This window comes from Salmo salar, chromosome 06 (assembly GCF_965601325.2).
Source record: "Salmo salar chromosome 06, fSalSal1, whole genome shotgun sequence".
Classification (NCBI taxonomy): Eukaryota; Metazoa; Chordata; class Actinopteri; order Salmoniformes; family Salmonidae; genus Salmo; species Salmo salar.
This window is the reverse complement of record NC_138296.1, coordinates 47310512-47333050: the sequence shown is the minus strand read 5'-3', so window position 1 is coordinate 47333050 and position 22539 is coordinate 47310512. Positions and strand designations below refer to the sequence as shown.

The following is a 22539-nucleotide window of genomic DNA, read 5'->3' as shown; positions in this document are numbered from 1 at the left end:
TGTAAAATTAGAAAAAGCCTAATCTAGTTTTGAATTGCCTAAACATTTCATCATCTAAACCGCCACTTTGTATATTGTTGAACTCGAATCCTTTAAAAGTTTAAGTGAAGACGTGACTGAAGTAAAAGTAGGTCACATCGCGAGTCTTGCTGCCTCCCAACCTACTGTTCGCGTGACTCACCGACAGTAAATGGGTGGGCTCAACCATACTGCAGAATTGGGCAACTGTATAGTCAGATGGTGCAAATGTTATGCCTCTCTTCTCTGGTATATCATTAAGCAATAAGGCACGAGTGGTTGTGGCCAATATACCACGGCTATGGACTGTTCTTAGGCACGACGGATCGCGGAGTGGCCAAGGTGCCTTATTGCTATTTTTAACTGGTTACCAACATAATTAGAGTAGTAACAATACATGTTTTGTCATACATATGGTAGTGGTATATGGTCTGATATACCACGACTGTCAGCCAATCAGCATTCAGGGCTCGAACCACCCAGTTTATAATCAAGCATGTCTCATACTCAAAATACAAAGTAATTAGTCCAGCTCGTAGTGTTTTATGATCATATCCAATGTGTCCTTATTTTTCTCCCCAAATAATAGGGACATGTTGTATAGGCCTACGGCGTTTGGACATCAATTTTATTTAAAAATTCACAATACCCTTAGGCAAAATTATTATTAATTTATTCCAATAAAATAACAACATTGTAAGCTATGCCATAATGCACAGTGCATAGAGGAAACCTCTCACATTATCCTCAATTGGATCAGCATCTATATGACATGCAGAAGAAAACATTAAAACCTGGCAGAGCTCATTACCATTATTGAGAAGAATTCCAATAACAATAAAATAACTTAGACTATTTAACTGCCACTCCGTTTTAATATAGTTTTGTAAAACAAATATATATAATCCTTAGGTGCATATTTTGTCGCAGGGTCCCTGCGCGCCATGTGAGTGCTGTAGCACAGTGGACGGCTCTGCCAGCCCGGGAGCGTGAGAGGAGTGTCGACACTAATAAACACTGCAGCGTCTATGCATGGTCACCGGGCCTGTCCACGTGACAGGGGTGCTGTTACGACCAGGCATGGGGGCCGATCCTCTGCTATTTTCGTGGAGAAAATACCACTTTAGAGTGTAGCATCACTCAGTCATAGGCTACATCAATGTAAACACGTATCAGAGGAGAGGTTAGAGAGACATGTGAGGGAAGAAGCGCAATATAATCTTGGATTTTTATATCTCCATATTATAGGCCTGGCTATAGCCTATTCGAAAAAAACGAACTAGCACGAGGCATAACTTTAAAAAAAATGTTTCTTTGTATTCAAATGTTATTGTTTAAATATTCAAGTAGGCTATTGCTTTTTTGCTGTTGAAGTTGGCCTGTCCATGCATGCTTATGAAAAACAGTTTACTAAAAACAGGTGTTGCAACTGAATGTTACTTTACAAACAATGATGGGTGGGACTGACACCCGTTTCAGTTAGGAAAGTATGCCCTCTAGTGGTAAAAGAGCGGCATTGATCCACAGTGACACCAACGTAGCAGCCTGTGGTCTCTAGTGTTGAGAGATATTAACTCGTTTATAAGAAAAGTAGTAACATGTAATGGTGTATCTTCAACGAATCTTCAATCAACATAACTCCCTTACAAGATAGGGAATTTGGGAGCCCAGAATTGTCCTCTCCCCAAATAGAGAAGAGCCCAACCTAATATCAAGCAAGCAGATGAAATGCCATAACGCTTTATCCATTCCACAGTACTTTAAAAAAAAAATCATTGCTGGTGACTGAGCCAGTTGCCAATTGGTTGCACCTAATCCGCTTGGGAATAGAAAAATAACAATTTCATCATGGTTGCACGATTGTACAATTTTTTTAAACTACAACAAATAGTAACAATCATTAAAATTAGGTAGGAATATGCATTTGTCTTGGCATTTTTATCCTTCAGAAATCCTTTGAGCTCAAGTGCAACCGCTCGCTAATTGACCAATCAGAGGCGAGCGTACGGGGAACGCATGCGCAATATCATTATTTTAAAACGACCTGAGAAGGTGGGCATCAAGGCGAAAGGTGAGTTCCAATGAGTACAGAGAATAGCAAATAGACAGGTGGCCTTTAGTCATAAGTGTAAAGCACAATATGTTATAACGTTCAAGAGAAAAACGTTACTTTGTAAAGCGTTTAAAGTTAAAATGGCGTCAAATGAGACCGGGTTGGTTGAAGGCAAAGTGGCTGTCATTGTTTTGCTCTTTCCTGTGGACCTAAAATGGAGGACTTGGCTAACGTAGCTAGCCAACTAAGCGACTGCAGCTCATCTGTAACGTTAGTTATTATAGGACTGTTTCCCTTGTCACCAAGCAATTGCCAGTCGCTGCATAATGTATTCTCCAATCACCCGTTTTCTTTCAAACACCGGCTAGGTCAGTTATACACATCATTAGGTAACGTTAGCCGACTAAACTCAACTATTTAATGATTGTATTAGGGTAACGTTAGTTAACTACCTCGTCTGCTAGGCATACACGTATTGTTGAGATGCAAGTCAACTAATCTCCCTGGGTAGCTCGATTTTTGTTATTGTGTCAGCTTGTTGGTTCATGTGTCAATATCATACAGATTATTCATGGACGTATAGAAATGTGTGAGGGGAAATTGTAGCTACCAGAGATTGAGAACACTAACGTCACTAGCTAAGTGGCTTTCTGGTTGGGCTATATCTGCTGTAAGAGAAGGTTCTGTGGCCAACTTGGTAAAAGGTGGCTGATTCCTGTCTGTTTCAACATTTGATTTTAGTTAGTTTATACCTGATAACCTTGTGTCTATGTTGAATTAACTGTGTGACCATCTGACATCCCTCCCTTGTATTTCAGGCTTGCATGGACATCTAGACAGCCCACTGCTGAGGAGAAACGGCATCCACGGTGTGAGATCAAGCTCTTTGTGCCACCAACGCCCCTGTCAGGAGGACATTGGTGGGCGTTGGTTGGCAAGGATTCTGGTTGTAGGGTTGCCACAACAATGACATCGACTGTGTTCACAAGCGGAGGATATAAGCTGGATACAGTAGGGAAGATTGATTTGGTCAAAGCTCCAGTGGGAGGAACACCTGATTCCTTCAGCAGCCTGAGGAGGGAGCCAAGTGAATATGCCATCGGAGTCCCAAATGTGCTGGGCAGTATCCACAACAGCAGCGGCCAGCAGCTTCAGGGGAAAGCCAAGGTGGTGCCAGGACAGGGACAGGTTACCTGCAGGCCTGGATCTGGACAGAACCTTGGGCTTGGGTCAGGGCAAGAGGAGAACTGGGTGAGCTTTGGAGCCCAAACTCCCCAGGGCAAACCGAAGGGGGGCGAAGGCACCACACCAGTCAAGAGCAAGACACTACTAGGACAGACAAACAGCAATATGGGCAAGATGGACCTTGGCGTGCACAACACTATCAAACAGCCCCGGGACGATGTAGTGGGTGGCAGGGAGGTCAGAGGGACTGCTACGGCAGCAGTCGTGGGGGCACAGTCATCAGAACACAGCCCAGACTGCAAAAGAGGGAATATTAGGAAAGGGCCTGGTCACTCCCCTACACAGACCAGCTGCATACGCCAGATCCTCCTCCTCCAACTGGAACTCATTGAACAACAGCAACAGCAGCTCCAGTCCAAGAGTAAGGAGATAGATGACCTCAAAGCTGAGAAGGAAATGGTATGCTAGCAAACACTCCAAACACAAATGTATAACATTTCAATTGTCAAAACTGGTCAGCATATCTTGTGAAGAATTTTCCAGAATAACCAGCAGCAGGTATTTTCCCTCCAACCTAGGCCGGCTCCACAATGCCACCAGTGGTATTGTGATGTAATAGCAGTGCAGCACTATTATGACATCATTGTTTCTATGAAGTGTGATGTAATTGAAGTCAACTAAATCAGCCTCAAACACATTCATTATCTTTTTGTTGTACTCTTATGGACTGTACATCTCACAAGTGTTGAAGAGAATAGGCTGCCCTTCAAGACAAACTATTTAAATGCCAAATCATAAGGGGGTATAAACCTCACTTTAGCCCCATTGACGTGGCGTGTTTTTTCACTACTGCAGCTCATGGCGCGGATCGAGCGCATGGCGCGCCGTCTGCAGCTAGGTAAGAAGGATGGGTGTGACCAGCGCCCCACCCACATCCCTAGCCGGCAACAAGACCAGGCAGCAATGCCAGGGACACCAGAGGGGCAGGGGCTGTCTGAGGGCCGCAGCAGCCATACCCCCCGAACGCTGAATTTTGGCAGAGGAGGCAAGGGCCACAAACGGTAGGGCTCCACATTCAGGTAGAGGTAGCAATGTTTTTTTATGATTTTTTTTTAGACTCCATGTTTTGACATACTTCCTAGATGCATACATGGATATAATATATATGTATATGTACGTACTGTAGATGCATTTAAAACCCCTTATTGTCCCTCACGCAATTCCTCTAAAGGTTATGTTCTTGCCAATAGGCGTTTCCTCTTCCAGGACCCCAGGGCAGCCAAACGACGTGCCCAAGCCAAGGCTTCCCAGTCACCACACAACGAGGCACTTCTCCCCAAAGAGGAGCCACTGGACGGAGGAGAGTTTTCAGATGGGTCTCCTGGAACCAGCTCGGCTGCCACTGAGGAACTGGACTACCTGTCCACCACAGACATGTACCTGTGTCGCTGGCATGTGCCTCCCCCGTCACCAACTTCGCGAGAGCCCTCACCCAAGAAGGAGGAGCCTGTGGCCAGTGAGTGTTACAAATTATTATGAAATGGTTGTATTGGAACCAGCGCATAGAACAGCGCATAAGAAGGCTGAGACTTGGGCCTAAGTATGTTGGAATAGGCCACATTATTGATTTTTGTTGCTGTATCTTTTGGAAAATGTGTGCTAAACAGGATTTGTTACATTCCATGGGTGGTGGAATGACCTTCTCCCTCTTGTACACAGTTCCCTCATGGAAGGAAAACCTTATGGAGCCCCTAGGAGAGGAGGAGGCATCTGATATCCCTGAGGTGGCTACTTGTCTTGCGCTGTGTGAAGCCCTAGGCTGGTGGAAGCCCAGATTGGACCCCTGGTCAGGAGGTCTAAAGTCAGACTGTTTTCTCTTACAGAATCTGGATGACAATGTCTTCCTGAAGCGCCACTCGAAGCATGAACTGGATGAAAAGAGAAGGAAGAGGTAAGGGAGGGCTGGAGTTTTCTGCTTTGTTTGTGTGTCTGACCAACTCTTGCTATGAGTCAGTCTGTTTCTCTGGCATACCTCTTCTGCCTTTCTCCTTATTTTTGTGTGTCCCTTATTTTGACCTTCTGTCGCTGTGTTCTTCACTCTCCTTCATTCACCTCCCATAGATGGGACATCCAGCGGATCCGTGAGCAGCGGATGTTCCAGCGACTGCAACAGCGCATGAACAAGAGGAAGGGTATCCAAGAGAGTGAGCCAGAAGTGTTCTCCTTCTACCCAGAAGCTGAGGATGGTAAGTCCACCTATACACTGAATTGTTAGATACTACTGCACTGTTGGAGCTAGGAATACAAGCATTTCGCTACACCCGCAATAACATCTGGGAAATATGTGTATGTGATCAATTACATTTTATTTTATTTTTAGATATTGCCAAAAAGCAACTATCCCATAAGGAATGTTTGTTGAGATGAAATGTAGTCAGTAGAATACTGAGCAGGGTCTTGTACTCATTGCTTATGAAAGTCTTCTTTCTCTCTCCTCAGTGGAGTACCTCATGATCACCCCCCACCTTCCAGTGGTGGTGTTTGGCCGACCTCTGCCAAAGCTGTCAAGACGGTGAGTTGAGTCATACGCACTGGTTCTTGAATAACACCAAGCTAAACATCACTTGAATACAATCAGAGTGCTTGCTTCTCAACCTAAACCCCTGCGTTTCTCTATTAACCCTTGAAGGAGCTTTGACCTGCCCTGGCTGGACGAGCGGAGCCGCTGTCGAGTAGAGGTGCCCAAAAAGCAGACCCCCCACCGGACCTGTCGTAAATAAATCTGTCCTTTCCACCTGAGTCCAAGAGAGGAGACACCGGCTGGATTGGTGCCAGGCAGGACTCCTCTGTGTGAACGTCTGCCTTGTTATTTGGGAAAGGAACACACACAGGAGGTGGGGGAATTGCATGCCACAATCCCCTAAAATCAAAGGATGCACTGTGCCACAGTTTGGACATGGTTGCTGGATTTCAGAACAGATCCTATAGTAGGGCTGGTTTGGAAGAAGATTGAGGGTGGTGTGGACTATCCAGGAAGAGCAGAGATGTTTGTCTCCTCTAGATTCCCACTGGGTTCATTTGAGGACAGTTTTCCTCTTTGCAACTTCACCCCAAAAATCCCCAGGCTATAGTTTTACAAACTGTTGACGTTGTCATTCACATGCCTCATATTTGAACTGTGCCGAATGGCTCTGACTCCCATCTGTATGTGATTGCTGTTGCATCCTATAGAAATATCTCCTGTTGGAGATAAAAGGGGAAAAAAACATTGGACATTAGGAGAGTGAAATGGTTTGAAAGCGCTTCAGCAGCACTTATGGTTTGTGTTTCAAACAAGATGTTGTAATTTAAAAAAGAAAAATGCTTTATGAACATGACTTGGTTTCTTTTTAATTGTGTCTGTGCCTGATTTGAAAAGTGCAGGATATAAAATGACCTTGAAAGCACTGGAACATAATGGGAATTGGGGAAGAATTAGGTATGAGTGAAAGTGAATCTTTATCACTATCAATATATTGTCTCTGGTTAATAATTCATATTCATTCAACTCAGAGGAGATTTCAGGAGATTTATAATTTTGTTCACAGATGTCATCATACTGACTTAATCATTTCAAAACGCTTCAACAACCAATTAACGAGACTTGCTAATTGAAAAGATAACTTGGCAGAAAGATTGAAATGCCTTGATAAAAAAGATCGAGTAGGCTAGAGCGGAATTGCGTAACAAACATTCACCCACAATTCCTGGCATTCTTCCGGTTTCCTTTATCTGATTCCTAAGATGGCGGATCGGCGACGTCGAAGGAGGCGCGCATCCCAGGACAGCGAGGAGGACGATGAATCTGGTTCGGGATCAGAAAGTGGAAAGTCGCTTTCGCCAACGACAAAGCCCCGAGTACGGGACCCTGAACCAGTAGAGCCACCAGCTGTTCGTGTGGTGCCGAAAAACGATGCTGAATCCGAGTGTGTGAGTCTTACTCTCGAGACGGGAAACCGATCAATTAATAGGACTTGATTAGTTGGATAACTAGCTAACTCGGCTAACGTTAGCTTGCTCACTACTAATTCATGGCTGGGTCAACAAGTCAGCCGGCTTTGGGAATGGAACGGTGTCGGGCGGTTAGTTGTCTAGTACTTAGGCCAAGTCATATCCCCATGTTTTGAGTTTGCCACGTCCAGCTGATGTTTCTCATAAATCAACAAACTAGCTCATGTTCGGCCGGGAACCGCCTGCAGCGCCAAACCGTTTAACTAACGTTAGTCAACACAGTTCGTTTGAGATAGCTAACTTTGTTTTGTAATTTTAGCTTAGAATGTTTACCACGATGGTAACGCGTTACCTAATGGTTATCTATAGGGAAGCGTTTAATTTAGCTAATTAACGTTACTGTACTATCAGTGTTTGTAGTTAAGCTTATAAGTTAGCTAACGTTGGCGTACGTTAGCTGTCAGTAACTTGGCAACTGTTGTACTAGCTAGTAGTAGCTATGCTAATGTTAAATCCAAAGGGAGCTTTGATATTGAGTTATTTCACCATTGACTGTGAAAATGTGACAATAATTAACGTCGTTAACTAGTTACGATATTTGCCTCCACCAATCACGCCTCATCTAAAGTCATTTTCTTGACCAGTAATCAGTAAAGATCTTGACTTCACCCTCTTGTTTTGAACGGCCACCACTACGCCAAAGCTTGTTGTTATTTATCGAAATCCCTAGTGATGTGAGGAATCCATGTTTGGCACAATGAATGGTTGTTTGATTTTATTTTACTTGGACAGTGTACATTAATCAACGTTTTAGTAAAAGCACAGGTTTTAGTCAGCCAGCTAATTTAACCTCAGTCCCAGGGCAGGTTATTAAAAACAATTACAACAATACAGACAATCAATAAGCAGTGAGCACTTGCAGAGCAACATAGGACAAGCAGCACACAGACTAAGCAATAGCACAAAAAGCAACAAAATACATAAAAGCAGCAATGTTTCCACAACTCACAAGCTATAACATGGAAAGTGGCAATATACAACTAAGGTTTATGTTCACAAGTCTGATTGGCCTTTAGCCATGTTTTCATGTTTTGTTGAGGTGCGATAGGTAGTGCAGTTGTGCCTCTGGTGGCAGTGTGTTCCAGACATGGGAAGCTCTCACAGAGAAAGCAGATTGATTAAATGTGCTTTTCCTTAAGGGAACTAAAGTCACCTCGTGGCAGACCTTGTGGATCTGCTGCCATGGGTTTGGGTTTTCTGTTTAACAAAAGTACTAAGTGGAGCGCAGCCAGACCATTTAAGATCTTGAATACAAGACATGCGTCGGTGTGTTGCACACGATTTTTCCAACTCAGGAGCTCATGCTTTCTGAGGATGTAACAGTGATGATGGCTATTGGGCTTCCTATCAAGCACTTTGAGAGCCTGTTTGTAGAAAGACTGAATGGGTTTTAATGTTGTACAGCAAGCTTGGGCCCAACTAATCAAGTATTATGTTAAGATGTGTATAATAGATTTGACTTAGTTTTTGCTACCTCCGAGTCAAACAATTTCGTATAAATTGGAAATTAGCTAGGTTGAATTTGTTTTTTTGAGGTACTTTTTCACCTGCTCTTTACGAGAGGTTGGACTCAAGTATGATGCCATGGTACTTAAAATCGGATACCACCTGACATAGACATCTGGCTCAGTATCATCAGTTGCCCTCTTTGAAGAACATGCAGACTGTTTTATTTATGTTTTTACTTTGAGATGCAAACATGAGCCACTTTGTAACCTGGACCATTACAGTAGTGAGTTCTTGTGCAGCTTGTTTGCTCTTTGTGTGCACCTATATCACTATAATTCGCATACATTTGAACTTCAGACCCAGTACAGACAGAAGACAGGCTGAACAGTACTGATCCTTGTGGCACGCCCACATCATAGCTGAGAGTGGGTGACGGCTCATTGCTCACTCTGACACACTGGGTTCTGCCTATTCAAAAGTATGAGCTCATCCATCTCAAGGCATCAGGGGAGAAGTTAAAACTTGGGACAGTTGTGATGAGAACCTCATGGTTAACTGTATCAAAATCTTTCCTTAGGTCTAGAAATACAGCCCCAACAACACCCCCTTTGTCCATCTTGGACTTCACATTTTCCAGAAGAAAGCAGTTGGCCCTTTCTGTGGCGTGTTTTGCTCTGAAGTCAAACTGCATGGAGTGTAATGTGAAGGGGCTGTTGTTGTGGTTGGCAATCAGTTGCTCTGCTACACACTTGTCAGCAACCTTCGACGCCACAGGTAGTTTACTAATGGGCCTGTTACTCACTTCAGCAGGGTCACCTGATTTAAAGATGGACGTTATTATGGCCAACTTCCAGACCCTTGGAAACACCCCATGACCAATAGATGTGTTGGTGACCTTAGTAATGGGGCCAATGAGCGACTCAAACTTTTTTTTTATCAACGTAATTGGTGAAGCAAAGTGAAATTCTAAATTGATCTGGGAGAATCTAAAAAAGTTAACAGGGAAAGACCATAATAACACTGCAAAAAAACGAGACATCTATGTGAATGACAGTCTAACACAGGATGCGTTAGAATTAGCAACAGCCTTCAACTTCTACTTTGTTGAGTGTCAAGGTACTGACACAGAACCCCTCCGCTGGTTTCTTGGGCTCAGCGCTGGTGAAGGACACTCAACCTGTCTTCAGCATAAGGGAGGTTTCTGAATCGGAGGTGAACAAGGTGATTAGCTCACTAAAGAACTAAAGCCAAAGATGTGTTTGGGCATCTCTACCTTCCACAAAAAGTACAAGAAGCCTTGGCCTGTGATTTCTTTCATCACCTTATTTCTCAACATGGTAAACCTATGTCTGTCATGCTCTCGTTCTTTCATCAGTTTCCAAATTTCTCCATTTAGCCAAGGAATAGTGCTCTTTTTGCCAGGTTTGGATTAGATTTTGTTTAGGAGGCCATTTATTGTAGTCAGTCTGGATTGTGGATAGACAAACCTGTCAGCTTCCACATCTGTATATGATGAGATCATTCCAGTTAATTCCCTTAATTTCCTTTTCAAAATCATTTGATTCACTCTGAATGGCCTGGTCTGTACATTCAAAGTGACACAGATGCCCCCCTTGCTAAGAGTTGGTATCATGTTTGCCTGACAGTGGTGTGTAGGCTACATACTGTTGCTATTCGTTGTCAGTTCATTCACATTGTTTGACTAGTGTTATCCTTTCTTAACAGGAAAGTGAAGATGGTGTAGGAGAAGGTGAGTAAATGTTGGTTGACGCAATCCAATGGCCTATCTAGAATGATGCACACAACTGAGGCATTTCCCACTTTGATCACACCGCAGTTAAACAGTTGATGTTTGTTTTTGCAGCTGTCCTTTCTGACTATGAAAGCGCAGATCCTGAGGAGAATGGCTCCCATTCAGAGGTAAGTTGCCACTGCTGAACAGAGTTATGCTTTAGGGTAAAATTTTTATGTCATTTTGTTTTTTTTATTTGCATGGCCACTTGGGCAACATAGTATATGACTAACCAGGTTGTTTGAATTTCAGTAATGCAGGCTTCATGAGCCTACCACAAGGTTCCTCATTCTCCCAACAGAATAGCCCAACAAATAGATTGGAAAGATCTTTAGATCTTAGATTGGATAGATTGGAAAGATGTATCTAACTTCCAAAGTATTTGTGAAAATTGTTTTGTGTATCACCATGAAGCGAGAGTCCCTCCAGGATTTTTCTATTCTGCGACCCAATTTTTGTTGTTGTTGCTAAATCAATAAGTCCCGGTATATTATGTGAGGGCTTGCAAATTTGACCAATCCTGCACTATTACCTCATAAAACAGTCAAATTATCGAATACAACTGACCGATCACCACACAAAAAGAGGGCTCACAATTTCAAACCCACTGCACATTTACTGCATAATATTGTTCAATTAAGCACACATCACAAGCTTTTTCCCACGTCAGCACATTTTTGTAAGAAATTGGACAAAATCATTGCATATTGCCATGCAAAATGTCGGAATTGCCGCAGCGAAATCCTGGAGGGACTGAAGAGATGAGCAGGTTTCAACCGTTGATAAAGGTACCGGTATTTGGGAACACAGACCTTCTGCATTGTAGCAGCCCCTATTTGCAGGATACAGACAAATAAAATAAAAACATTTGCAATTGATGTACTCGTGCACTGCAATGTCCATGATGGTACTGGAATCCTCTTAATGAGGTCTTAACTGTGGTTCTGATGTGAAGTTTAATTTGTCCACTATGCATGGACGGTTTCGACTGCAATAAGTAGGACTCTAAGGATATTTGCATTGTGCTCTCTGACAGTATCTTGATAATGATACACATGGAGCAAACTAACTCAAGTCTTGTATTTTCTCTCTCAGGGAGGTGAGGAGGAGGAAGAGGTCCCTCCACCGGCTGCTGGGCCCAAACCCACTCCTGCTTCCGACACCCCTGCTGCTGAGGGGGAGCTGCAGGAAGGAGGGGGAAAGGATGAGGAGGGTGAGAAAGGTATGAGGAAGGAAGTGAAGTGTGAAGACAAAGGCAACCTGGCAGGGGAGCGTCAAAGCGGGGATGGACAGGTAAGATGGGTAATTGAAAAGAAAATGGAGTTGAGGAATCACATACAAATATAGGCCTCTTGGTCAATCATTTTGAGTAATTCTACTCTGTGTGACTAGGAAAGCACAGAAGACTCTGAGAATAAAGGTGCTAAACCAGGCCAGAAGCTGGATGATGACCTGGATCGTAATAACCCAGCCTATATCCCCCGTAAGGGAATGTTCTTTGAACATGACGTCAGAGGAAATGCGCAGGAGGAGGAACGGTAAGGGGGAACGTTTACCCTTTTATCCATTAAATGTTTTTTGTTCAACTGGAACTAGCCAATCGTGACCAACAACCACACAGAAAGGAGGAATAACTCCTAATAATCAGGGATGCAAACTAGTCACCTTTTGGTGAATTTCGTCGTTTTGAATCCACAATGGGTGACCTACGTGATTCGTATAGATCCGATGAGAAAAGTTCGGGGATAGGGGCGGAGGCTTTGGATCACTACTGGCTGTAAGCGAACGAGTCATGGGCGTTTGGGGCTATACTGGCTGTATCCAAGGCTCAGTCTATCGTTCACAAAACAGAATGCAGCACGCAACTGAAGAGAGAAGAGTATCAATTTGCTAGTTACAGCATCAGCGCGCGCTCTGGAAAGACCGCAGAGAGTGGAAAGGCAGCTTGCCAGTTACAGCAGCACGTCCCCTGAATGATAACGAAGAGGTAGGTGAGAAGCCTGACCACTGAGACGGGGGTGAGAAGGGGATGAAGCATACTTCATGAGCTGTAACCGGCGCAATTTCATTTAAGTGACATTAATTTTTGCACACGTAGCCTTGTGCACCTGATTGACGTCGTCTATAGTGGCCACTATAATTGGGCAAACAGAATGCCTGTTTGTCATGCGTTCTACTTTAAGTAATTTTTTTCCCCCCAAGTGAAATATTTAGATGTATGTGTGGTCACAAGCATTCTATTATAAAGGCTGTCATGGCTAACTGCAATATTAGTGTTTGTTTCTCAAGACTTGAGTGTCATTTGCTGTGAAGTCTAGGTAACCAATAACATTGGATTGATTTCTTGACATTTTGTTAGCTGTGAGCCAGGTTCACATGAACCACTTTTTTAAAAATTGTATACACAGACTGATCATGTTGATCATATTCTTTGTTTTTTAATTAGTTAAAACCTGCATTTCCCCCTAGCAGGGATTTTTAGCATGTTTCAGTGCAACAACAAAAGTGTCACCTTTTTTGGGCCCATACCAGTTTATATCCCTGAGTAATAGACGGATGTTGTTTCATTGGTAAACCTGTTTATTGATATGTGTGGCTTTTTTCCTGTCCTCCAGGCCTAAGGGTCGTAACAGGAAGCTGTGGAAGGATGAGGGTTGCTGGGAACACGATAGGTTCAGGGAGGAGGAGCAGGCGCCCAAGTCACGTGAGGAGCTGGTTGCAATCTATGGCTATGACATCCGCAACGGAGGTGTCTCCAATGAGCGGTCCTATAGACAGCGCAAGCCCAGGTACTACTAACCCCTCAACTCTATTAACCCAGTGTTCAAATCCCCATGCCCCTGAAAGCCTGTAACACTAACCACCAGTACTGTCTATCTTGCCAGTTTATATTAACAGGCACAATGTCATCCCCTTACAATGTCATCTCACAAAAAAACGCAGTGGTCAACTACAGGGGTGGCAATAATTTTGGCTTGATGGTCACGTTGAGGTTAAAAAAAAAAATGTTAGTGAAGAGCTATTTGCAGGACAGAAAAGGGAAAATTCTTTGAAAATATATAGGTCCCCGTTTATAATTTCTACATACTCTCGTTTTAGATGTTAATAAAAAATATTAATAATCATAACATAATCTGGCCCACGTACCATAGTTTGCCCATTGCTGGTCTACTTGCAGCTTGTCCTCACACTAGCCGCCGCCTCTCCCCCCCTGCAGACACAGCACCTCTCCAGTCCGGGACAAGCGCTGGCAGGACGGAGACTGGGAGAGGCCCGTCCATACCTCCTGGCAGCAAGGAGGGAACCCCAACAGCCGTAGCGCCCCCCCAGCCGTGGCCCTGCAGCAGTCTGGTCCTCCCCCCTCAGCAGCCCCCAACACCCAGCGCAACAACAACCCCCCCAGGCCCTCCTCCCACCCCCCACCCCGGGGCTTCCAGGGCAACCGCCCTCCCCAGGCTCAGCACAGGAATGACAGAAACCAGGAGTCCCAACGGCCAGGCCCCAAGGCCCACCCCGCCGAGCCCCTCCAGACCCGGAGTTTACCGCCCATGGACGGGGAACGAGGCCCCAGGGGCCGGGGGAACAGAGGGGCCCATACGGAGCGCAGCCCTTCGGTAGTGGTGGAAGAGGTCCATAGCGAGGAGGATGACGAGCGCAACACAACTACTGTGACAACGTCACAGTCCGTGTACTACAGTCGCCACTACAGTGGCAAGGGAGATCGAGAAAGGGACTCTGCGCCACCGCCACGACGACAGGAGCAGCAGCGAGGGGGATCTGCTCCTCCGGCGGACAACCCGGTGACCCGCGATGCCTCCCCGGCTCCAGAGCGCCCCGTGGAGAAGAAGTCGTATTCCCTAGCCAGGAGAACTCGCACCCGGGCCACTGAGCTGGGCAAGCAGGCCTCTCTTGAGGAGCCTGCCTCCACCGTGTCTTCCTCGGCCCTGAAGAGTGAGCCGTGGCAGGGCCCCGGTCAGAGTCAGGGGGATGCTGGGGACAGCAGCCAGGGGACGGTACTCACAGGGTTGGACCAGGACCTGGCCAGACTCAGCCTGGCCGGACAGAACTGGCCCCAGAACCCATCTTCGTATCTCCGCGCTGAGATGAGGGGTGAGCCTTCTCTCTTGTTCTCTCCTTTCTCGCTCGCTCTACTCCTCATTTTTTCCCTTATTTTGAGTATTATGTAGTGACACACACCCTGTCAGCTCCAGCAGCACTGTTACAAGCAGCTCAGTCACCACTGCACCAGCAGCCCAGGTGAAGCTCAGCAGAAGCTCCCTGGTGCAGCACCGGGTTGGTTGGTCGGTCAGTCGCTGACTGTTCAGTGTGGCTGGTTGACATAATGAGGCCATTGCAGTCAGTGTGGAGCAATGTGGGCAGACAGTAGTGTGGGAATTGAAGTCTCTCTCTCTTAAGCCTTGCACGTACTCTGGAGCCTGTGAGGTTTTTATCATGCAATACACTGGAAATAAAATGTACTTTTGGCACCCAAGGTTTTAAAGTGCCTCAAGTACACATTTTGTCAGGACAGAAACCTTAGTTAGAACTACACGTTGGTAGCTGTTTTGACATGAAGCTTATGAGATGTAACGTGTTCCTCACTGTGACTAACTAAACAGCAGCAGTTGATCAGTTAGTTGGATTTGTTTTGCTTGCATGTCGTCAACCCTTCGTCTCGTTGCAGGCATCCCTAACTCTATGCACATGGGTGGAGCACCTCCACAATACAGTAACATAGAAGAGCTGGTGAGTAGGCCTGCTTGTGTTGATTATGTACAAAGATGACTTTCTGTCGTTTTTATGTTTTTTTTACCTGACATTTTGAGTGGTTCGGTTAGCTCTCATCCCCTTTCTCTCCATCTCAGGGAGCTGGTAACCGGGCAAAGCGGTACTCGTCCCAGCGCCAGAGGCCAAGCCCGGAGCCCGCTCCTCCTATGCACATAGGAGTCATGGAGGGCCACTACTACGAGCCCAGTGAGTCCGTGCCACACACACTACCACCAGAAACACACACTAGCCGGTGTCTTTGTCCATAGGCCAAAGAATCAGTAGTAAACTACAACATGTTTTAGCTGCATTTAAAAAGCTGTCTTAAAATGTTTAAACTGTTTTGAGAGGTTAGTTAGAATGTAGGGTACACGGATGTCTGTGGAGCTGTCATAAACACATAGCTTATTTTGTTATAGTTTAACACATGACTACATGATTGCCACGTCAGATACACTATATATACAAAAGTATGTGGACACCTCTTCAAATTAGTGGATTTGGCTTGTACAGCCACTCCCGTTGCTGACCGGTGTATTACGTCGAGCACACAGCCATGCAATCTCCATAGACAAACATTGTCAGTAGAATGGCCTTACTGAAGAGCTCAGGTACTTTCAACGTGGCACCATCATACGATGCCACCTTTCCAACAAGTCAGTTTGTCAAATTTCTGCCCTGCTAGAGCTTCCCCGGTCAACTGTAAGTGCTGCTGTTGTGATGCGGAAACGTCTAGGAGCAACAACGGCTCAGGCGTGACGCCGTAGGCCACACAAGAATGGGACCGCCGAGTGCTGAAGCGGGTAAAAATTGTCAGTCCTTGGTTGCATCACTCACTACCGAGTTCCAAACTGCCTCTGGAAGCAACGTCAGCACAAGGACTGTTTGTCGGGAGCTTCATGAAAGATCTAAGATCACCACGTGCAATGCAAAGCGTCGCCTGGAGTAGCGTAAAGCTCACCGCCATTGGACCAGTGGAAACGCATTGTCTGGAGTAATGTCCAACAGGCAAATCTCGGTTTGGCGGATGCCAGAAGAAAGTTACCTGCCCCAATGCATGGTGCCAACTGTAAAGTTTGGTGGAGGATGAATAATGGTCTGGGGCTGTTTTTCATGATTTATGCTAGGCCCCTTAGTTCCAGTGAAGGGATAACTTAATGCTACAGCATACAATGACATTCTAGGCTATTCTGTGCTTCCAACTTTGCGGCAACAGTTTGGGGAAGGCCCTTTCCTGTTTCAGCATGACAGTGCCCCCGTGCACAAAGCGAGGTCCATACAGAAATGTTTTTTCGAGATCGGTGTGGAAGACCTTGACTTGCCTGCACAGAGCCTTGACCTCAATCCCATCGAACACCTTTGGGATGAATTGGAACACCGACTGCGAGCCAGGCCTAATCACCCAACGTCAGTGCCCGACTTCACTAATGCTCTTGTGGCTGAATGGAAGCAAGTCCATGCGGCAATGTTCCAACATCCAGTGGTAAGCCTTCCCAGGAGAGTGAAGGCTGTCATAGCAGCAAAGGGGGACCAACTCCATATTAATGCCTATGATTTACGAATGTTTGACAAGCAGGTGTCCATACTTTTGGTTTGGTCGTGGAGTTGTAGAATAATATATCTGACTGTAGAGTGCAAAGGTGAGTGTAAAATGCTATATTGTCTCTTCCTGCAGTGTCTTACCAAGGACCAATCTATGCCCACGGCGACAGCCCCGCCCCCCTCCCACCCCAGGGCATGCTGGTCCAGCCTGAGATGCACCTCCCCCACCCAGGCCATCCAGGACACCCAGGTTAGTGTCTGTCACCTTGCTGCCAGGGGACCCAGGGAAACCGTGGTGTGGGTAGCAGTTACCCTCAACTAAGAGGATAGCTATGAACTCGGCCTGGAGTCTTCTCTGGCAAAACAAAGTCAATGACAAGCTTTCTTGAACATCACTTACCTCTGCATAATCACCATGCGAGTGAAGACATGTTCAATCAACTCGGTAATAGTATTGCTTAAATTCTCCTAACTCTCAAATGAATTGTTATTCTTACTGGATTCATGAAGAAAAATAACTTTAGTGCTTTTCAACAAGTGTTTCACGTCATAAAAAGTTGACTCAAGTGCCTCCAGACTAGGGATGTGAAAAATGTACAAATTGTCTTTAACCATATATATTTTTTTACGATAAGAAAAAAATCATAAAATGACATGTGAATTCACAATGCAGACATGGTTATTCATATGACCGCTAGGGGGAAATGGCGCTCAATCGACCCCAGTCATGGCTGCCAGACGGCGCTCACCTTACTGCTGTCCCCCACCCACTCAGCAATGATGGTAGGCTCTCTCCTGTGTGCGTCTTCTCCATGCTCGGTGGTCAGCACATGGGATTTAATGTCCCGCTTCTCATCAATGTGATGGCTCGTGGCAATGATGTATGACCGCGTGCTCAGACTTCCAACAATCTGTCATTAATGCCACGTGTGGTGTTTTTGAGAGCTCACGCTTTGTACTTGCAGAGCAATCATTGTACAATTTCTCCTTCCGGGCCTTCACGGTTTTTCTTGTAGTCTGGTTCTAGATATAGCATCAGGGTATTGAAGCCGACATCCTCTACCATTGACAAGGGCTGCATATTAACTGCAATCGTTTCTGTAATCAGCGCTGTTATTTTCTCCATCCCTTATCGCACTTCTTTTCTTGTGAAGATCCTGTGTCTTTTGTTGGGGTCCTGTGCTGCTGCCAGCAATGTTTCGGGTCTCACGGTGCCTCCCTTTCAGATGGTTGAGCATTGTACCTGTACAAAGTTTGCATTTAACTACCTAATTTAACCTCTGAAGTATTGCCATACAGGACTTCGCTGCTGTCGCTTCCCTGTCTCACTGACATTTTCCCAACTGTTAGCAATGATGACGTGCGGCGCGCTTTATATTCGTGGCAAATAATTTAGAAATATTCATATCTCTTAACGTTACAGCATTGTTGCGTTAGGTATGTTTATTTCTTTCCCTTTTATGTAGGCCCGGGGATCTTTTTTACTGGTAGTTGTGTGATAACTAACTGCACTGTTTTTAATTGTGGGGGGGAATAATGTTTTTCGGTTAAGTTTTTTTTTCTACAAAATTACAATCCAAATTTCATTTTAACGGCCACACTTCTACTCCTGACCAGAAATGCTGGTATGGTGTTGGCTACTGTATGGGTCTGTCTGGTCACACCCATGAACCCCTCCTGTCTCCCCTCAGGTCTACACCCCCACCAGTCGAGCGGCCCCATGCCCAACCCGGCTATCTACGCTGCTCCCCCTGTCTCCATGTCCCCTGGACAGCCCCCTCCACAGCAGCTGTTGGCCCCGCCCTTCTACCCTCCGCCAGGTGTCATGACTTTTGGGAACACCAACTACCCCTACCCGGCAGGAGCCACCCTGCCCCCCATGTACAACCCTCCGGTGAGACCTCTGCCCTCGCTACCATATCTGCATGTTAAATGTTGCTATATATTCTACCCAGTGCAACATTACTGTTGCAGTGTTCTGTCAGCTCTGCAAATTCTGTGCAGATTTATAAGGGGTATTTGACTCCACCTTTAACATTTAGGAATGTGTAGCACATACTACAAACATACTGGTATTTACACTCCTGCATAAACCGTGTAACCTCCCCTCAGGCCCAGTCGCAGGTGTACGGCCAGTCGCAGGTGTACGGTGGGGTGACGTACTACGACCCGATGCAGCAGCAAGCCCAGCCCAAACCCTCGCCTCCCCGGCGCTCCTCCCAGCCCGTCACCGTCAAACCTCCCCCACCAGAGGTAGGGTACGGCCCGGAGTGAGCCCCAAACCCCAGCGACCCAACAACCGGCAAGTCTTCACTCTCTCACCCACTCGCCCAACCAAACACCAAGACTTAGACCGGCCTCAGTTCTAACTGGATGAGCCGGTGTGAGTAGGACAAAAGGGAAGGTTATGTTTATTTAAAATGTTGGTAATGTTGAAAGTCTGTTTTGTAGAGTTGGGTGGGTGAGGCGTACAGAATAGGTCTATCAGAGTGTAGCTGTAGGTCAAACCATACCATAGCCATAAAGGTGCCTGTGTTCCTCTTTTATTTATTTTAGCTCCAGTTCAAACGTAGGCTACATGTCTAAATCAAATGGTGTTTTTGCCTTGGACACGTGTGAAGTAAGACCAGTGGCTCTGAGTCGGAGTAAAGCAGCTGAATGTGTGTTCAGATCTCTGCTCTCCAGTTCGTTCTGACAGATGAGCTCCTCTTATCCCCTAGAGCTCCTCCTAAAAGCCCCAGGCAATAACACTGCCTTCAAACTGATGTCTCTTTTTGAAATGTGAGTGGACACACACTCTACAGAGATGTGCTTTGGTGCAGAGGTAACCTGCAAACAAACGAATGCCCAACACCTAGCTCTGTGAAAATCTCAAGACTTTTCCAATGAGCTCAATTGTATTGCTGAACCATGTGTACATGTCTCTCTCTCGCCTCCCTCTTCCTGCCTAATCCAAAGCTTGCGCGACAGAACAGTTGTGCTGACCTGTCCCGTTTTTGCTATTTTCCCGTCTCTCCAGGACCGGAGTGGGAAGCCCAGTCAGGAGGTCAGATCCTAGCACGACGTTCCGAACGACTACGCCAGTCGGAAGAGGGCGAGGGACAGGGAGACTGGGTCTGCGATAGAGAACCAGCACCACGTGTGGAGCGATGATGATGAATAGAGTTTTTATCTGCTTTGTGTTCAGGTGCACCATTGGTCGGTCGCCCACAATGCTGAAGGGTTTTTGCTGTTTTGGTTCACCTACCAGTGTTTTGCCTCTGAGTGGAGTGCTGTCTTAAAAACCCTATAAAACGTAACCATATAAAACCGTTAAAGAAAGCCCTTGGTAACAACTCCTCTTTAAACATTACTTGACACCAATGATGACATTCGTAGAAATGTGTTCCTTCTAACAATCTGTCGTTAAACTGTAGGTATATTCATGCAAAAAATGTGTTGTGAGTTCGAGCAAATGTTTAGGACTGGGTAAAATGTATTATGGCGAGTTATAACTGGGATAGGTAGTCATTTTATGTGGGCTAGCTAGAGCTGTGTTCGTCCCACCCACCAGACAGATTCTACTCCAGTTTTTCCGGAATCCTACTCCATTTTTTTAGCTAACATTTACACTCCCCTACGTATTTATTTGGACAGCGAAGCAAAACTTTAAATCTCTCTACTCCAGCATTTTGGATTTGAGATCAATGTTTCATACGAGGCGGCAGTACAGAATGTCGCCTTTTGTTTAATTTAAGGTTCTTTTACTAATTATTTTTTTTTCCTTTAGAAATGAAAGCACTATGTATCTTGTCCAAACATTTTGAAGATGTCATAAAGAGTTGGGCAAATTCTCTTGTATTAAAGTAGTCCGAAGTTTCTGAACACTTAATTTGGATGCTACCATGATTACAGATAATCATTAATGAATCTTGAATTATTATTTTATTATTACCAAGTACTACACTTGAATACTTAAATACACAAAGTGAATTTGTCCAAACACTTGACACCTTCAAATGGGGGGACTAGATGCATAATGTGCTTTAATTTTTAAATGTTACAACAGATTTGTATGAAAATTCCTTCAAATGAAAGGTGACATTCTTTAGTCATCATATGAAATATTTTAATCTCATCAAAATGCCGGAGTAGAGACAAATACAATTTTGCTTCACTGTCCAAATAAATACGTGGAGGAGTGTCATTTCATCTCACACTGGCATCGTAGGTCTTAGTTTTTTTATTTTATGGTTTCAAGTCTTGTTAATGCACTTTTTAGATAAAGAATAAATCCTATACACAGATGGTGCTAACCTATAGCTAGTACCCTAGAATTCCAACAACTTGTTCTTTTCCATTTCTCTTGATACCTTCCACATTGTACTGTTTTTTTTTGTTGTTTTTTTGGGTTTAAACGTATTACTGTATTACCAGAGAACCATTTAACCTTGCCTGAAACTGATGTACTTGACAGTGCTACTGCTTGGTGATAGCTTTCTAATGTAAGTGTATATAGATAAATGTATATTAAAGCCTGTGGTTTAAATTCCTATAAATACAGCCACCTTGTTATCAAATGAATACTGTCACAATGAACGAAAGTCTGCAGGGACGTCCAGTCTGTTTTCTGTATACATGGTTATGGATGGATAACATTTTTTTTTAAAGGCTCTCAGGCTTTGAAATTTAAATGGTTGTTTGGAAGTTTGCTTTTTCCTTTTTATTTCCTCAGAATCCTTTTGTAAAAGTGGAGTGACTGGTGTGGCCACTCTGCCACTAAACTGGATCTGATTTGTCTGTTTGCAGAACATACTGCTGCTCCAATGTTTTTGTTTTTTTTTCCTAAAGAAAATTCCTTTAACAGCTGCGTTAACACAGGCAGCCCAATTCTGAGCGCTTTCCACTAATTGGTCTTTTGACCAATCGCATCAGATATTTTTCAGATCTGATTGGTCAAAAGACTTTGAAGAAGAGAAGTCTAAAAGCAGCATAACAAACCTACAATACATGCATGTTATACATACATACATACATACATACATACATACATAGATATGATTGTGAAAATAATTCAGTTGGTGCTGGTGGCTGCAAGCTGTTATAGTAAGTCTGCCTGGAAAAGGGCAAGTTATTGGTGCATCTTTAAATTGGCTTTTTCTTTTCTTAAACTACTGCATCAGTATAAACTGAATTGAGTTGTATTAAAAGTTATTTGTTTAGAAATGGCTGGGAAGAATGTTACTTTAAATGTTTTATTTTCTCTGCCTTAAGAATAAATTGGTTTGAAATGTTTAATTTTAAAGAGAGGTTAAATTCAAAAATTGACTAGACCTGCCAACACTGAGGGCTTGTTTCATAGATATTTGAATATATACAAATGTTTCTTTGTGGAGCAAATTTTGTTTAGACAGAGGAATATTAAACAAAGTATAGGAAAACGATGATTGTCGTGTGGTTGATTTGAAGTTAATTCAACGGCTACCACTGGATGGCGACATTGTGCCAAGCCTTCAGACTGACTGCATGGTACAACGTCTCTCATATAGGCCTATTAAACATTTTAATCATTCACAAAACTACCGTATGTATTTACATTTATCAGACACTCTCATCCAGAGGTACTTACAGTATCGAGTGTGTACATTTTCATACTGGTCCCCCGTGGGAATCAAACCCACAACCTTGGCGTTGCAAACACCGT

The 22539-nt window shown here is 44.6% G+C and overlaps 2 protein-coding genes across 3 annotated transcripts; both read left to right on the top strand.

Annotated features, from left to right (window-relative positions):
• Positions 1 to 2003: 2003 nt before the first annotated feature.
• On the top strand, positions 2004 to 6633 carry LOC106607497 (male-specific lethal 1-like 1). The gene is made up of 9 exons (XM_014204498.1): positions 2004 to 2089; positions 2890 to 3715; positions 4112 to 4317; positions 4507 to 4772; positions 4976 to 5040; positions 5140 to 5207; positions 5378 to 5502; positions 5756 to 5828; positions 5946 to 6633. The coding sequence occupies exons 2-9, from the start codon at positions 3038 to 3040 to the stop codon at positions 6034 to 6036; spliced, it is 1572 nt and encodes a 523-aa protein (XP_014059973.1). The 5' UTR covers positions 2004 to 2089; positions 2890 to 3037; the 3' UTR covers positions 6037 to 6633.
• Positions 6634 to 7004: 371 nt separating this feature from the next.
• On the top strand, positions 7005 to 22276 carry LOC106607498 (protein CASC3). 2 transcript variants are annotated; one of them, XM_045720626.2, is made up of 13 exons: positions 7005 to 7225; positions 10481 to 10505; positions 10620 to 10675; positions 11643 to 11840; positions 11940 to 12085; positions 13163 to 13336; positions 13765 to 14657; positions 15232 to 15293; positions 15413 to 15521; positions 16990 to 17106; positions 18548 to 18750; positions 18969 to 19109; positions 19876 to 22276. In XM_045720626.2, the coding sequence occupies exons 1-13, from the start codon at positions 7040 to 7042 to the stop codon at positions 19912 to 19914; spliced, it is 2349 nt and encodes a 782-aa protein (XP_045576582.2). In that variant the 5' UTR covers positions 7005 to 7039; the 3' UTR covers positions 19915 to 22276. The 2 variants fall into 2 exon arrangements, with proteins under 2 accessions (XP_045576582.2, XP_082832818.1); XM_082976692.1 differs by having other exon boundaries at positions 7006 to 7225; positions 18969 to 19158.
• The last annotated feature ends 263 nt before the right edge of the window (positions 22277 to 22539 follow it).

Bases quoted from the DNA above. Each gene is read 5' to 3' on its own strand.
- LOC106607497 (XM_014204498.1), top strand. From the start codon at position 3,038: ATGACATCGACTGTGTTCACAAGCGGAGGATATAAGCTGGATACAGTA. The intron at 3,716-4,111 runs GTATGCTAGCAA...TCACTACTGCAG, and splicing joins TCAAAGCTGAGAAGGAAATG to CTCATGGCGCGGATCGAGCG. The intron at 5,503-5,755 runs GTAAGTCCACCT...CTCTCTCCTCAG, and splicing joins CTACCCAGAAGCTGAGGATG to TGGAGTACCTCATGATCACC.
- LOC106607498 (XM_045720626.2), top strand. From the start codon at position 7,040: ATGGCGGATCGGCGACGTCGAAGGAGGCGCGCATCCCAGGACAGCGAG. The intron at 10,506-10,619 runs GTGAGTAAATGT...TTGTTTTTGCAG, and splicing joins TGAAGATGGTGTAGGAGAAG to CTGTCCTTTCTGACTATGAA. The intron at 17,107-18,547 runs GTTAGTGTCTGT...GTCTCCCCTCAG, and splicing joins AGGCCATCCAGGACACCCAG to GTCTACACCCCCACCAGTCG.